The 16352-nt window shown below is 29.0% G+C and overlaps 2 protein-coding genes and 1 pseudogene across 5 annotated transcripts in view; 1 reads left to right on the top strand and 2 right to left on the bottom strand.

The window, feature by feature from the left end:
- LOC113389071 (calpain-A-like) overlaps nucleotides 1–16352 on the bottom strand; it is a 609920-nt gene that overhangs the window by 265174 nt on the left and 328394 nt on the right. The gene's annotated exons all lie outside the window — the stretch shown is intronic.
- Nucleotides 2378–4863, top strand: LOC113389079 (delta(3,5)-Delta(2,4)-dienoyl-CoA isomerase, mitochondrial-like; the record flags this gene model as incomplete). The annotated part of the gene is given in 5 exon segments (XM_026626138.1): nucleotides 2378–2585; nucleotides 3700–3787; nucleotides 3857–3969; nucleotides 4445–4571; nucleotides 4673–4863. Coding segments are annotated over 5 exon segments (635 nt in total), but the record flags the coding sequence as incomplete, so codon positions are not given.
- LOC113389076 lies at nucleotides 6139–15972 on the bottom strand (annotated as a pseudogene).

Genomic DNA, 16352 nt, shown 5'->3' with positions numbered 1-16352 from the left:
ATTATGTATAAATGAATGCGAGGCGTGTTATAACATCCAAAGTGCTTAAACAGTTATCATATTGAATCAATGTGCCAGTTTCTAGTACCAACACTGAGAAGGAGATAACCTGTAGCTACATTACTGTATTATTGTATCATTAAGCCATAAGACGAATAAATCTGTATAATAGACGTTTTTTATTCGTTGTTAAAAAAACGAATTTCCATTATAATCTTGATTTAAGAGACCTAGGTCGTAATACTATCATTATATAGTGATACATATTGATCTAAATGATCCCATTTGAATTTTTGAATATTAAATACACTTTTTGTTTTTAAAAAAACATTGCTTCATTTACAGCTAAAAGCTGAAAGAAAAGAGCGGAGAATGTTTTGCTGTATATATATATTGTATATATATACTAGAATTTTAAGATTCTATTCTAGGGGTAGCTTGAACTAGTAGGTAGCAAAACTAGTATTACCAGTATTAAGTATAGGTATTGTGTTACAAATAGTTGCTGCTAACTAAGTTACCATGTAAAATGAAGTCATTTGACTCAGTTAACTTGCGATAAAAAAAGGCGTACAACAAAAATAATGATTATTGTCATTTCTCATTGCAAACTTAAAATATGATATTCTTAGGAAATTGACGATGTTACTTAACCACTGTCGAGTCAAATTTTTGAAAATATTAACAGCAATATTTTAGAATCATTAACATATTTTTAGAGCTAGTAAAATTAAAATTGACTAATATGATGCAATTTTTTTGTCTTTTCTAATTAGGAATTAGGTTATTTAACTTTATTTTATTTGTTTTATGAAATGTTATTTGAAATTGCACTAACTTTAAATAGTAACGTATTGCGCTCTTACGAGTATAATAGTTTTTTGTTTCATTCGCGCCAATATATTTGGCGATTGTCTCACTCTGTCTACTAGTATCATATTGGTAAACTTTTTTCGTTGCCAGACATGCTTAACAACCACAGAAACGTCTGGCAAATTAATTTTATGTTTCTTGACCCTTAATGAACATAATATTAAAATTACAGACGGACTAAAATGATTTGAAATTTAAAAAAAATTAATGAATAAATTGGCGTCTGGCACATATTTGGCAGCGCCCAAAATGTCTGGCACAAGAATGTGAATCTGGATAACTTATGCAAGAGATCATATCAAGTCATATCAATATCAAAAAATGGAAATTAGACTGACTAAAATGCTATAAACTAGTATCATATTGCCAGACATTTTTGCTTGCCAGACATGGTTAACAACCGCAGAAACGTCTGGCAAATTATTTTACGTGTTTTTACCATTAACGAACAATAATACTAAAATTTCAGACGGACTAAAATGATTTGAATTTTTAAAAATTAATAAATAAATTGGCGTCTGGCACATATTTAGCAGCGCCCAAAATGTCTGGCAACGAAAAATTTGAGTCTGGTGAACCTATTCGAAGTCAAAAAAACGAAATTGAACTGACTAAAATGCTTTCAAAATTTTGAAATCGCGCTGTACAAATTGGCTGCGCACTAATTAACGCAACCACTTCCAGCTGCCATACGGCCCTTACCCTAACCGAGAGAGCACCAAGGACCACATACCAAAAAACCAGCCTGACTAAAATGCTTGCTCGAAAACGTTGCTGGCTCCTATACTATTACTTATTGTTAGTAAAACAACGTTTGCCGGGACAGCTAGTAATATATATATACGTGGTCTGTTCAAAAAGTACCCGGAATTTTCGTTTTTTTCAAAAAAATATTTATTTATTCGTCTACATTAATGTGGTCCCCTTCAAAGTAGTCCCCCAGATATAATACACTTATGCGATTTTTTCCAATTTCGAAGCACCCTTGATATTCACTTTTTGATATGTCCTGAGCACTCTCAGCGATTTTCTTCAATCGAGGAAAACCGCCGTCCTTTCATGGGTCTCTTCAACTTTGGGAATAGGAAAAAAGTCCACACGGAACCATATCTGGTGAATTTTTGCACTTTGCAACACTTTATTTCATTTTTACGCAAAATTTAATACAAATTCTTTGACTTTTCAATTCTTCCATTGTAAAAATCGCCGAGCTCAGAAAACACGTCGAACCTTAGCGACTACCACAGACAAAGTAAACAGTGAATATAGCTGAAAATTTCATCATACTTTAGGGGCATGTATACCAACACAATAAAAAAAATTTGACAATCAGACACTCCAGACCCGCGAAATTTAATTATTAGTAATTCCGGGTACTTTTGAACAGACCACGTATATATATATATATATATATATATATATGTAATACATTTATAGATTAATATATTTAATTTAGTAAGTAGTTCAATCGTTTATTTTTAATTTTTTTTTATTATTTTTCTAGGAATTGATCTCCAAGACATGATGAAGCTCGGAGGAGAGCTTGCAGAATTTGAAGATGTCGCCAGAAAAGCTAAATTTATGATGAATATGATAAAAAATTGCCAAAACTCAATTTCATCTTTAGAAAACTGTTCGAAACCTGTCCTGGCTGCAGTTCATTCGGCCTGTGTTGGTGCTGGTGTCGATTTAATTACTGCTGCTGATTTGAGGTAAGGTAGATATAAAGCATTTTTTTATCTAGGTCTAAGTTGCATTTTGCTTTAAGGCAAGTTGCATGATGTTTTTGATATACGCAAACATAATAATACAAAGCTATCTATGAACTCTCAGTACTCTAATTTTCTCTTATATTTTCTTTAGTTTATGATTTGCACACTTTAAAATTTAATTATATCATATTATTGCCTTGGGCTTTGAATAAATAAATAAATAAATGAATAATAAATATATAATATAAATAAAGAATAAATCATTTAATATAAGAATTGAGATTTATCAGCTTTGTGATGAAAAGTGTTTTATTGCAAAAATAAAGTGTTTTTATTTAGAGCACTATTAAGAGAATTAATCATTGAGATTTCTAATTGATATCTTTCAATAGATTTGTAAAATTATTAATTATATTCATATCTTTCATAAATGTTAAATCAAAAATAAAACTAGTGGTGTGTGGCATCGTGCCTTAAGGCAAATTGATAGAACTTCCCGTACTGTAACGAAATGATCAAAGAATGTTAAATGTTTTAAAATAGATCATTATAAATACTGTAAAATTGTCTAATATTTATAAGAATTATATAAACGGAATTGCAAAGTTATAATTATTTATTTAGAGTATATAAGTGAGCTTCAGAACTTTAGCCAGAATAAAAATTAAAATCTGAATTATTTTCAATCTACAAACAATTTTTTTTTTTAAAAACATTAAAATTAAGTTTATTTAAGTGAATAAAGGGAACCTTTATGTGTATTTTCTAACTAAGTGAGCAGTTAATTATTTCAAACTTTAATGAATGTTTTTAAACCACTTTTCGTAGGGCTATATCATATTTTAGTAAATTTGTTTAAATTATAGACTTTATATCAGGCAAAGTTTCATTAAAATAACCTAAATGTGCTTCATTCAACAATTGCTTATATTGGTCATTTGCAATTTTTGCTTTTATAATCTTTTTATAAATATATAAACATAAAAACCACTTTTTTATTATTTACTGATTTTTTAATCAATAATGAATTGAATGAGAAATCACAAGTTAATATCATAAGTTATATATTTTTTATAAAATTGATATAAAAATATATATTATGTATATAAAAAAGGTACTGCACACAAGATGCTTGGTTCCAAGTTAAAGAAGTCGAGATAGGAATGGCTGCAGATGTTGGTACTTTACAAAGGTTACCTAAGGTATTTCTAATTATTTATTATTATAACAAGTTGTCATAATCATTCTTAAATACTATTTATTTATTTTAGGTCATTGGTAATAATAATCTGGTTCGTGAACTGTGTTTTACAGGTAGAAAGTTCCAAAGTAAGGAAGCTTTTGAATGTGGACTTATTGGAAAAGTTCTTGAAAATAAAGAGAGGTATGTTAAGTGATTTTATAATGTCTAGTAAAATCCGGTTAAGTCTATTTTTCGAGAAACATATTAATGCAGTGGTTTCCAACCGTGCTCCCCTGCTCTAATAAAAAAAAATGTGCTCCCTTAATTTTTTTTATTAACAATTTAATTTTATAAATACTCAACCGAAATTATCAGACCACAAATGAATATACAATAATATGTAAAAATATGCATAAAAACTAATTACTTTTTGTTTATTTTTTAATACGATTTGCAAAATTTTGGCTTACTTTTGAAAATACAGGTAACCCCCGCATAATGCGGTACTTGTATAACAGGGACCCGCTCTAACAAATTATATTTTTATATTTTGTAAATGATTTCGTTTGCTATATTTTATGTAGTATCATATGTGATATGTGTATCATTTTACCCTTATTCTTTATATTTATAGTTGTATTTGTCATATATATTTTATTACATTATTTTATTTCAGCCTTTTATCACATTGTTTAAATCTCGCTGAAGAAATTGCATCTAAAAGTCCAGTGGCAGTACAAATGACAAAGAAAAGTATTATTTATTCCATGGATCATACTAATCAAGAAGGATTAGATCATATTGTAAGTAAAAATTTAAAAATATAAATATAAATACAAATGTATATATATATATATATATATATATATATATATATGAATGTAATAAATTTATTTTATTCCAGGCTGCTTACAATCAAACATTGTTACAAAGCGAAGATTTTATAAACGCTTGCATGGCTCAGGCGATGAAGGGTGAAAAGCCAGTATTTTCTAAGTTGTAGAATGGAGAGGAAAAGTTAGGTCAGACTGAAATTTTTATATTATTGATAAATGTTATTATGATATATTTTTATTACTAATAAATGAATTAGATAAAAGTAATTTGGGCATAAATAATCAATTCTTACAGTCTTAAAGAATTTTGGTGCTAATTAATTATTTAAAGTTGATTTTTTTCGTGATCCACATAAATACCATCTATTTTCCGAAGAAACGAATCTTGGTCGCCCACAAAATTCTTCCATATAAAAATTATATATAATTCGTGTAAATATAAAATTAGACGTGTAAATCAGGTGGGAAACATGTTTTTTCTTTATAATAAACCATATAAAACAGTTTTTCCATGAATTTTTCATAATTTTGAAAACAAATTTTGTCCGGTCCATCTAAAAACAAAATTTGAATATTGCACCACAATTTTTTACCCCTCTGGCCACGATTCATTTCTACTGGGAATCATTAACTATCAGTCCGATTTTATTTATTGTAACCCAATAATGAAGCCCTTTGGAAAGCAATAAATATTCAGTTTAATGACGAGTTGAGATAATATTTTGGCATTTGTTTATACTATAGAATCACTTAAAGATATATCTGTTTATGCAATTAAGGAATTTGAAGATAAATTTGTTCCTGGAAATTTAAACTTGAGTGTAATATATATCGACTAGTGCTTATGTAAAAATACCGAAAAAAACGGTAATTTTAAGGTGAATACTGGTATTAATACAGCCAAAAATTTGGTCGGTATACCGGTATTGCATTCCGATAGAAATTTTAATATATTGATCCCTTATTTAATGAAATTTCAATTAAAAACTAAAATGTTTATTCCACATATATACATAAGAAACATTGGCATCTCCTCAATTAAAAATTAGTTAAAATGCTACTTAAAAATTAGTGTGATGACTCAGTAAAATATCACAAAAAATACCTCATGCAACTTTGGCATAACATATGGCACTCAAATGAACACTCAAGGCATAAAATACTAAAACAATTAAAATCTATGACTGGCTTTTCAGACTAGCTAAAGTCAATATGATAAATGTTGATAAAATGAATAAACTAGCTGGTATTGAAGCCTTCATTTTTGCTTACGATCTGGAACAATAAATCATGATTAAAAGACGTTTGACACAACATGATAGAATAACATTAACACTACAATCGATTGATAACGTTGCAACACAAAGCTATCAATCTGTGAATGATCAATGATTTTTATGAAATGAATGTTTATGGATTGTTAGAAATGAACATTGATATACTGGTCCCAATAATTTTATTCGAAAAATAGATATATAGATTTATAAACAGTATATAAAATATATGGAATGTATAATATTATCAATCGATTGTACTGAATTTGGCACTCATTGTATAAAGAAACACGAACCCCATTTTATTTTCTTTTTCTCTTCTGGTTCCCAACCTAAACTTCTCTGCACAGCCATTTTCCACCGGGAATATCTCATATCGCGATCTGAAAAATTCAATAAACTAGTAATAATAACTATGATTACTAAATAATTTACTAGTAATACATAAATTCCGTACATTATATGAAACTAACACTTGTTAAAGAGTATTTGATAAAAAATTTAAATATTGGGGCAACTCTGCTGTAACAGAGCTCATGAAATAGCATTGTCATGGCAACGCTCTCTTATGCTTGTTCTTGGTAGTGAAAATTATGAAAATGTCTATTTGCCATGGGATAAGGCGTACTTTTAAGTATAGTACTTTAAGATAAGGAATGATCTTATGAATAATGAAGCAGTTATCATAACATTCTCCCTTGTTTATATGTAAAATACGCCTGATCGCACGGCAAATAAATAGACATTCTCATAATCTTCAATACCAAGAACTAGCATAAGAGAGCGTTGCCATGGCAACGCTAATTTATGAGGTCTGTTACGGCAGAATTGCGCCATATGCATTGATTAATTGTTGTCTATTCCTCAAACTTACGATCATCAGTGATATTTGGATAAAATATATCATGAGGAACAGCATTACTCTGCATTTCCCAAACATTGATGCCAGCTGCCATTCCTGCAGCCATCGCACAACCCAAAGCTGTCGTTTCACACAAATCAGAAATAAAAAAAATAATATATTAACTTTCCGTAGGGCAAGTTATAGTAAACGTAAAAAATGAAAAAATAGTTTCTGAATACGAGTATTTTGGCATGCCTTAGAAAAAATGTATGTATGTGTGGGGGGTGTATGGGTGTGTGTGTGCTGGCGGATACAATTTTTCGTCCACTATTTCGGGCGTACGAATCAACCGATTTGAATAATTAAAAAAACATTCGATTTGTATTGATAAGGAGACGTGCTGATTAGTTTTTAGCAAAGGCAGGTCCAGTCGTTTCGAAGATACGGGGCAAAAACTGCCAAAAACGGTAATTCAATTTTTGAGAGAACGGAGTACCCGATTTGATTGATTCAAAAAACATTTTACTTGTATTGCCGAAATGAAGAATTGATGAAATTTTTGGTAAGGCAGGTCTAACGGTTTCGGAGATACAGAAGAAAAAGTAAAAAAAATGATATTTAGCGGTGAAAAATGATCATTAGAGAGGTATATGCTCATTAAATTATCAGATATTTGATGAAATTTTAAAAATGAGATTTTACTAATTTTGTTGGGTTCCGTACCAAGATTGTTAAATTGTTAAATTAAATTTACTTATACGGTTCAAGCAAATTTCAAAATTTTCAGCCATTTTTTTTTTCGAAATTTTCAAAAATATACAAAATTTTATATGTACTTCAAATATGTACTTTAAATTTACAACCCGTTTGAAAATGTAAATATTTCAAATGCGTCATTCTAATCGTAAGAAATATATCCTTAAATGGATTAATTCGGCACCTCTTGCTAATGTAAACTTTCTCAAGTTTAAGTAATAAGATCGTCTCTGTATATTTTATGAACGATAAAATATATAGTGATTATGATTATCTATTTAAAAATGTTTAAAACAATTGTTATTGACCATTGATCAGTATTCATTGATTACTAATTTTTTTTCTCAAATATTTAATTCTGGTACGGGAAGTTCCAGCAATTTGCCTTAAGGCACGATGTCATGCACCACTAGAGTTTATGTTCCTTACCAACTGGTTTTCCACAAAGATCAGCTTGTGTCTGCATTAGTAGATCGTTATTAGTCATGCCCCCATCAACCAAAAGTTTGCTCAAAGGAAGCGAGCAATCCAAACTCATTGCATGCAAAATATCATGTATTTGGAAACAGACAGATTCCAAGGCAGCTCTAATTATATGGCCTGGTTTAGTGTTTTCAGTCAAACCACAAATAACACTGAAATGATAAAACATCAGTTATGGTAAGAGGAGATTTAAAAAAAAAGAGTGCGCGTAAATTTAACATGCAATTAAATAAAAAATAATACATCATATAACAATTTTCAATAATGTTTATTACTAAAATGGTAACACTCGTGATGCACACATTTATTAGTGTCAACCATTATACACATTTATATAATGATAAATTATAAATTATATATTTATAATAGCATTAAAAATATTTATAATATTTAAAAACAATAATGTAATTATAGTCATACTTCAAATACGACATGATCGGTTTGTCATTGTAATTAGCATTTAGAAATGAACCTTTATTAGAGGTGTAGTAATTGCTGATTAATAACTTCTATAATATTCGTTCACACAATGGATTATGTTAAACAGCGCCTAAACAAATATTGTTTTCGCAACTTCACTCAAGTAATTGTGTTTGAAGAACTTTATGTAATTCAAATTAACATACATTCATTGACTGCTTGTATTTTTTTTACTTTTTCGCTGGCGATATAACCTCATTCTTTAAACAGCTGTAAAATCTGTCTTCTCAAAAATATTTTCTATTTCAATAACTTCAAAAATTTATAGAAACTACGAATAATATAAAAGTAATTTCTAATCAATAAACCTACGTTTAATACACGGCACAAATGTTGAATTTGTGTTATTATTTTCAAGGAACAGGGTACAAAAATTTTCTGATTCAGGAATTTTTCATGAAATCAAGATTTGTACTACGATGTAACTTTAAAATGTTTATTTATCTATGCCGATTTCCTTGTTGATATCGGTACGCATACAACGACAGATCTCGATTCACATATGCGACGACTAAGCACAATCGACCAGTATAGCAATGATATCATCGAGAGCGAATGACGAATTGTTGGCACACGATTCGGCCGTAACGCCTTTTCCGTTGCATTTGCACGGACTTACACCCTAGTCGCGCCTAAAGAAGTTTTACTTCAAGAATTTTGAATTCATTAGTTGTCTCATACCTTCTTGCATCCTTCCTCCAGTAAGGTGCATATAGTCCAGAAAATGCAGGAACAAAATAAACATCGCCGCAATTATCAACACTTTGGCAAGTTCTTCAGATTCTTTGGCATCTGATATCACCTCCAAGTTGTCCCTCAACCACTGGATAGCAGCTCCTAAATTGACATGTAACAACGTAAAATATTGAAAAACAAATCTCAAAAATAGTTCTATTACAACCTGCTACAGCTACGGAACCTTCCAAGGCATATGTGGTAGGAGCATTGGTCCTAATTTGTAACCAACTGTACTTAAAAGGCCGTGGGTGGACTGGATTATTGCTGAACCTGTGATAAATTCAATTATGGTAAATGTAAGTAAACATAATTTAAATTTTTACTAATATGTAGCAATTTTTTTTAAGTTAATATATATATATATTTTATATATATATATATATAATATATATATATATATTGAAATATGAGTTTGATGTTGATATATATTTTGATGAGTTATTTAGAATCGGGCAGTAACATCAAGAAAAAAAACTAAAGAAGTTTTGAAATACTTTATTTATCCATACGTTCGGTCTTCATCGAGATCGTCTATAAAGATTTGTTTTTATAATAAAAAAATGTTTTTGTTTACTTTTGTCTGTAATTATGTTTTTTTTTATTGTTTTAAATTGTAACCCTGAAATAATTGTAGCACTAAAGATAGGTCAAATCACAAGACCCGAAACGTATGTTTTCTGAATAAAAAACATTTTCTTTCAATAAAACTGTTTTTAATTTCTGGATGGATGCCCAAGAACAATTTTATCATATATTATATATATACAGGGCCGGTCCTGCCTTGCATGCAATGCATGCAAAAAATGCGAGTGCACGCCTTAGGGGCGCCAAAACAAGATTTGAAAATATATTATTCGTATTTATAATAATATAAAATCCAAAATACTTAATAGATTATAATAAACGATCTAACTTAACTATGGATACGTAGAAACAGAGAGCATATCAGTTTGCAATGTGATATCTGTAGAAACAATTAATTACTCATGCAAATTAGTAAATTATTGTTCTACTTATTATTTAATGAACTTATTAAAATTTTCTTCGATCGAAGTTGATGTGAAATCGAAAAAAAAAAATTATCTAGTGTTCAATACCGTAAGCGCAAACCTACGAAAGATTAAATTATTGGGCATTATTGATGAAAAATGCGAGATGATTTAGTTTGAACGGAATTTGTTAAAAAAAAATAGATACAAAGTATAATAGAGAAAAATGGAAAATGGGAAGTCATGCTTAGAAAATTAATTGTAACTTTTGTATTTGTTGAAAATGTTTCGCATCTGATTAACTTTGAACTTTGAAAACATGCTTGGTTAGGTTTATGGGAATGGAGCAAATGTGAAAAATAGAAGCAAAATCTACTTAGAAACAAAACTCGTGAACTTTTTTTGTACTTAGTGGTGTCCATACTAAATTTAATTATAAACTAAGCAGAAATAAGTGGAATTCTGTCTTGAGGCAATTATGGCATCGTGCCTTAAGGCAAATTGCTGGAACTTCCCGCACCGTAACGAGATGTTCGAAGAATACTGAATGTTTTCAAATAGATTATTATAAATATTGTAACATTGTGTAATATTTATAAGAATATATAAACCGAATTGCAGAGTTGAAATTATTTGTAAAGTATATTAGAACTATAGTCAGAATGAAAAATAAAATCTGAAATATTTCGATATACAAAATACTAAAAAAAAAAAAAAAAAAAAAAAAAAAAAATTAGAACAAATTTTTTTTTTCAAAATCAATTATTTTGTTAAGACTAGCGGAAAGTTCTTTGAATCATTTAAAATCGGACGCTTAGTTCTCTCAAAAACTGCCATTTTTTACATATTTAGCTCCGTATCTTCGAAATGGCTGGGCCTGCCTTTGCCAAAAAGTAATAAACACTTCTCCCAATCATTACTAATTGAATGTTTTTTAGATCATTCAAATCGGATACTCCGTTCGCTCAAAAATTCGATTTCTATTTTCTGCACTCTTTGCTCCGTATCTCCGAAACGGCTGGACCTGCCTTTGCCAAAAACTAATCAGCTCTTTTCCAATCAATAGGAATCGAATGTTTTTTGAACCATTCAAATCGGTTGATCCGTGCGCCCTAAAACGTGACTGGAAATTGTGATCCATACATACATACACACACACACACACACACACACACACACACACACACACACATCCATTTTTTCTGAGGTATGCCAAAACGTTCAGAAACCTTCAAACGTCGAGAAATGTAAAAATTTTCAATTCCGATTTTCGGCCCATTACAATAACTTACCCTACGGGAAGTTAATAATACAGATACAAATATAATTGTGCTTTGTTTTCGATATAGTTCAGGAAATATGTAATTTTTTGCATCTTTTTAAAATACGTTAAAAATTTAACTTTAAAACAACAATCTAATATTCTGAATCAGATGGGAAAGTAAAGATGAATTCAATTTGACTTTACGATATCGATAAGTTACTGATGCAATTTTGGGTATTGGGTATTGTAAATAATGAAGAAAGAATTAAAATGAAATTTAAAAAATTGAACATGAAAAATGAATGTTATGTTTAAAAATAAAAATGACTTTAATAAAATAAGTGAAATGTTTCAAAAGCCAAATATTAATATTACATATATGTTAGAAATACTTGAATATATAAAATATTTAAATGGTCAACCCGCAAATCACTTAAATTTTCTAAATAAAATAAAATCAATGTATTTTATACGCTTTTAGATTATTTCTAATTCTTTGTGTGAATTTACGTAAATATTCATATAATTTTAGAGATAAATGTTAAAACAGTTTAAATTATTGTGGGGGGGGGGGGCGCGCGCTAGAACAAATCTTGCATGCGGGCGCTGAGGACCCCAGGACCGGCCCTGTATATATATATATATATATATCAAATATTTTATATTTACCTGTATTATATAATAAAAAGCATCCCGTGCCATATGTGCATTTCGCCTGTCCTTGCTGTGTACAATTTGACCCAAAAAGTGCCGACTGTTGGTCACCTAAACACTAAATTAAAGCCTTTGATAGAAAAAAAATGTTATAAAAAATTTGTGCACCATAAATATGATAGAAAGAAAGATCATTTAAAAGAAGTATAATAAAAAAACAATCATGACAAGAATTGGCAAATCGGTTGAAATCCCTGTTCGCAAAATCATCGACGGATATTTGTTTCCGCACACACACACATTTTTCTAAGGTATGCCAAAATATTCATAAATTTTTGAAACGTAAAAATATATAAAATATTTCACTTTCGATTTTTTTTGGTTTATATAACTACTCTACGGAAAGTTAATCATTTCAAAATATAAGCAAGCCCAAATAGTATTATAACAATATTTTTAAATACTTACTCCAGATATAGGAATTTCTCAAAGCTCCTTCAGCCAGTAGCCATATATTTCGGAACTGCTCTTGATTTCAGGAAGTATGCTCATCGGTATATCAAAAAATTTGCAAAGAGCAGGATCCCATTCCAAAGTGCTCAAATTCATAAGCATTGTACGAGATGCATTGAAACATCTGTCATATGTATACCACCGTTTACACCACCAGTTAAATTCTAAAAATATCAAAAGAAAATTTTAGAAACTAGTTGGTATTGGTATTTTGCCTTGACGCAAGTTACATAAACTTCTCGATATGTGTAAAATAATCGACTTATTCGATAAAAAATAAATTAATTTATGAGTGATTAAAAGTATTTCAAGTGGATTGTAATAATTTACACATAATTGAAAACAAACCAACACGTTAACTTGGAGTATTTTCTAAAAACAAATGTTTATAAATCAATAATTTTATAATGAACCAGTTTCCGTAGGACTTTAATGGTTTAGTATGATCATTAAGACCAAGTACTCTATCGTTATACCAAGTAAATCGTCTAATTTTAATTTTAACAAACGTCAAAACAACTACTTATTTTCTCAAACTTTGATAAATTTTAAAATTAAACTACTTGTAAGGCCGTAATATTTCAGTAAGTTCTACAAACCATGATATATATCGCAAAAAAAGTTCCATAAAAATCGGCTTACATTTTTTTTTTCAAGTTGATTACGAGAAAGCGGCTCGGTAGATTTTCACCTAAAACTGATCGTTCCCAACTAATATCGTTCGAACAGTTTTTGATTTTTTAAATCGATTCGGTAGTATGAGCATAAATGAGGCCGAAAAGTTTAACACTTTTTACCAAATTTCAAAGAAACGGCTCGGCAGATTGTCGCACAAAAGTGAAAAACGATAATCCTCATCATGGTTTTTAAATTTCTAAAATCGGTTCAGGCGTTTTTGGAAAAACGTAGATTTACGGCAAAAATCACACACTTTTTCCAAATTAAGTCTCATTCGATTCAGAATGGCTTGAAACGCCGAGAAAATATAAAATTAGCGAATCGGATTTTTTGATGAAAATATAAACTTCTCTTTCGGGAAGTTAATAAATGCATTGCATGTATATATAGTCTATTATTTTTACCCATATTAGCCAGCTATCAACAGTGCCAAATAAACAACGACCAGCATCAATTGCAGTTTTCACTTCTGGCACATTATCTATGAGCCAACGCAATTTGACTGCACTGAAATATGTATTATTGGCAGTCCACAAATGTGTTTCAAATGATCCTTGCTCTTGTTACGTATCTTTTGCAGGAGGAGGTCAACTGTCTCGGTGGTTCTGATATCCAACCAAACTGTAAAGAAAAATATTTTATAAAACTTACTAGTGGGGTGCATGGCATCGTGCTTTAAGGCAAATTGCTGAAACTTCCCGTATCGTAATTGAAAATCTTGGTACGAAACAAATTACACAAAGTGTGTACACATTATTAAAATCTCTATAAAATATCTGATAATTTGATGTACATTTGTCCAATAAACATTTTCGACCGCCAAATGGCATTTTTTAAACTTATTTTCATTGAGTCCATAACCGCCGGACCTGCCTTCCCAAAAAATTAATCAGTTCTTCATCTTGTCAATACAAGTAAAATGTTTTTGAATTATTAAAAGAAGTTCATAACATTTTATTGTTTCTTACCTATGGCATTGTACAATGGTTGCCCAGTGAATTTATCCCACACAATTGTGGTTTCTCTTTGATTTGTTAAACCAGTGGTTATGATACGGTGGGGTCAATGTCCAGTTTTTTCAAAATTTTCAACACTCTCCTAAAATAAAAATATTAAAGTGAAAAGTAGTGTATCAAATTGTGCAATCTTGAAGTAACAATGATAGTCCAGTCATTACAGTAAGTTCACCTCGGAGTTTGAGATACCCAGCTGTAAGTCTAGTAAATACATGTAATATTGACACCTAAAAGTTGTCCCAAAACTACATATGTTGCATACAACCTACTAATTAATTAATATTTTTTTTATCAACTTCTCTTGTGTTTTCTAATTATAAAACTACTAATGTTTGTGATAAAAATTTTGTTTGTTTCGTAACGAACAGTTTAGTTTAGTTTTCACCAAAAGTGCAGGAAACAACTATTATTGTTGCACAAATTTAAATATTTACATTCGTTTATTAATTACTAAACAGATTAAAAATTATTTTCACATTGGTCTTGATATTATTCAATTATAAATTAAAATCTTTGAATATAATGCAAAATATAATAAAAAAGGTTCTAATTTTAGTAGTTTCTACTGTGATACATATAATTATCTTGTGTTTTATTAATTATAAATTATTAAACACTAATGTTTGTGGTGGATTTTTTTGTTTCATAATGAAACAGTTTAGTTATGTTTTAACTAAAGTAGAGAAAAAAAAGTATTATTGTTGCACAAATTTAAATATTTACATTGGTTTATTAATTACTAAACAGATTAAAAATTATTTTCTCTTTGGTCTTGGATATTATTCAATTATAATAAAATGTTTGAACTATAACTGCAAAATACCATAAAAAAGATTCTAATTTGAATAGTTTATACTGATATATAACTTCTCTGTTTTTAATTATATAATACTAATATTTGTGGTAAAATTTTTTTTGCTTCGCAATGAAACTTTAGTTCAGCTTCTACCAAAAGTGTAGGAAAAAACTATTGTTGTTCCACAAGATAAAATGTTTACATTGGTAAATAGATTAAAAATTATTTCCTCATTAATCTTGGATATTATTCAGTTATAAATAAAAATGTTTGAATATAATAACCTTAAATTATAATAAAAAGGTTCTAATTTAATAGTTTATACTGTGTGCACAAAATGATAGGTCCAAAGGTCACGATAAAGTATTTTTTTAGCAAAACTAGTAGGTAAAATTATTTTCTCACTGCTCTTAAATATTATTCAATTATAAATAATGCTGTTTGAATATAATAACTCAAATTATAACAAAAAGGTTCTTATTTAATACTTTATACGTGTGCACAAAATGGTAGACTTTATCATGTCCAAAGGTCACGATAAAAGTATTTTAGCAAAACTAGTAATTTTAAGTAAATTTCCTCCATTATTTTTACCTCAATACATTGCAAAACAGAATGCAAAATTTCTTTAGGATCTTGTTCAACCCATCCTTCTTTAGGATAAATTTGTTTTATAGGAATCTGGTGATATGTTAGAACTTCAGCATTTTTTGCAGCAAAAACCTACAAAATAGTAAAAAATAATATAAAAAATTGTTAATATTTTATATATTTATTTGTACATACCAAAAATCTGGCACTTGATGTACCCTCATCAATAGCACCTATCAAAGGTCCAAATTTTCCATAACCCATAATTATAAATGTAATATTTAACGTTATAAACAATTCATCAAATATAATAATAATAATAATAATAATAATGTGTGGTTAGAATTTTAGTTTAATATTGATTTATTTTCACACAATGATTTTATAAACTTTAAATTTGTAAATATTGTTAAAAAAAAATAAAATTTGTACAAAAACGTGTTTATGTCAAATACATGTGATTTGACAGTTCGTAATTAAAATCAAATATGGCGGACAGATTAGTAGGCGCGCCAGTAATCCTATAATAAATATAGTAATAAGTGCTCGAATATATGTTAAAATACAGCAATTTGTGTGTATGATTTAACGAAATAAATATAGTGGCAAATTTTAATAAATTGTGCTATAAGAATTGTCAAATGTTATTTTACATTTATACAAGCATTTTAA

Source organism: Ctenocephalides felis, unplaced genomic scaffold, assembly GCF_003426905.1.
Source record: "Ctenocephalides felis isolate EL2017-DRISC unplaced genomic scaffold, ASM342690v1 CF-g0.4_SCAFFOLD_03573, whole genome shotgun sequence".
NCBI lineage: Eukaryota > Metazoa > Arthropoda > Insecta > Siphonaptera > Pulicidae > Ctenocephalides > Ctenocephalides felis.
Note: the sequence above shows the minus strand (reverse complement) of the source record. Positions and strands in the feature narration are given on the sequence as shown.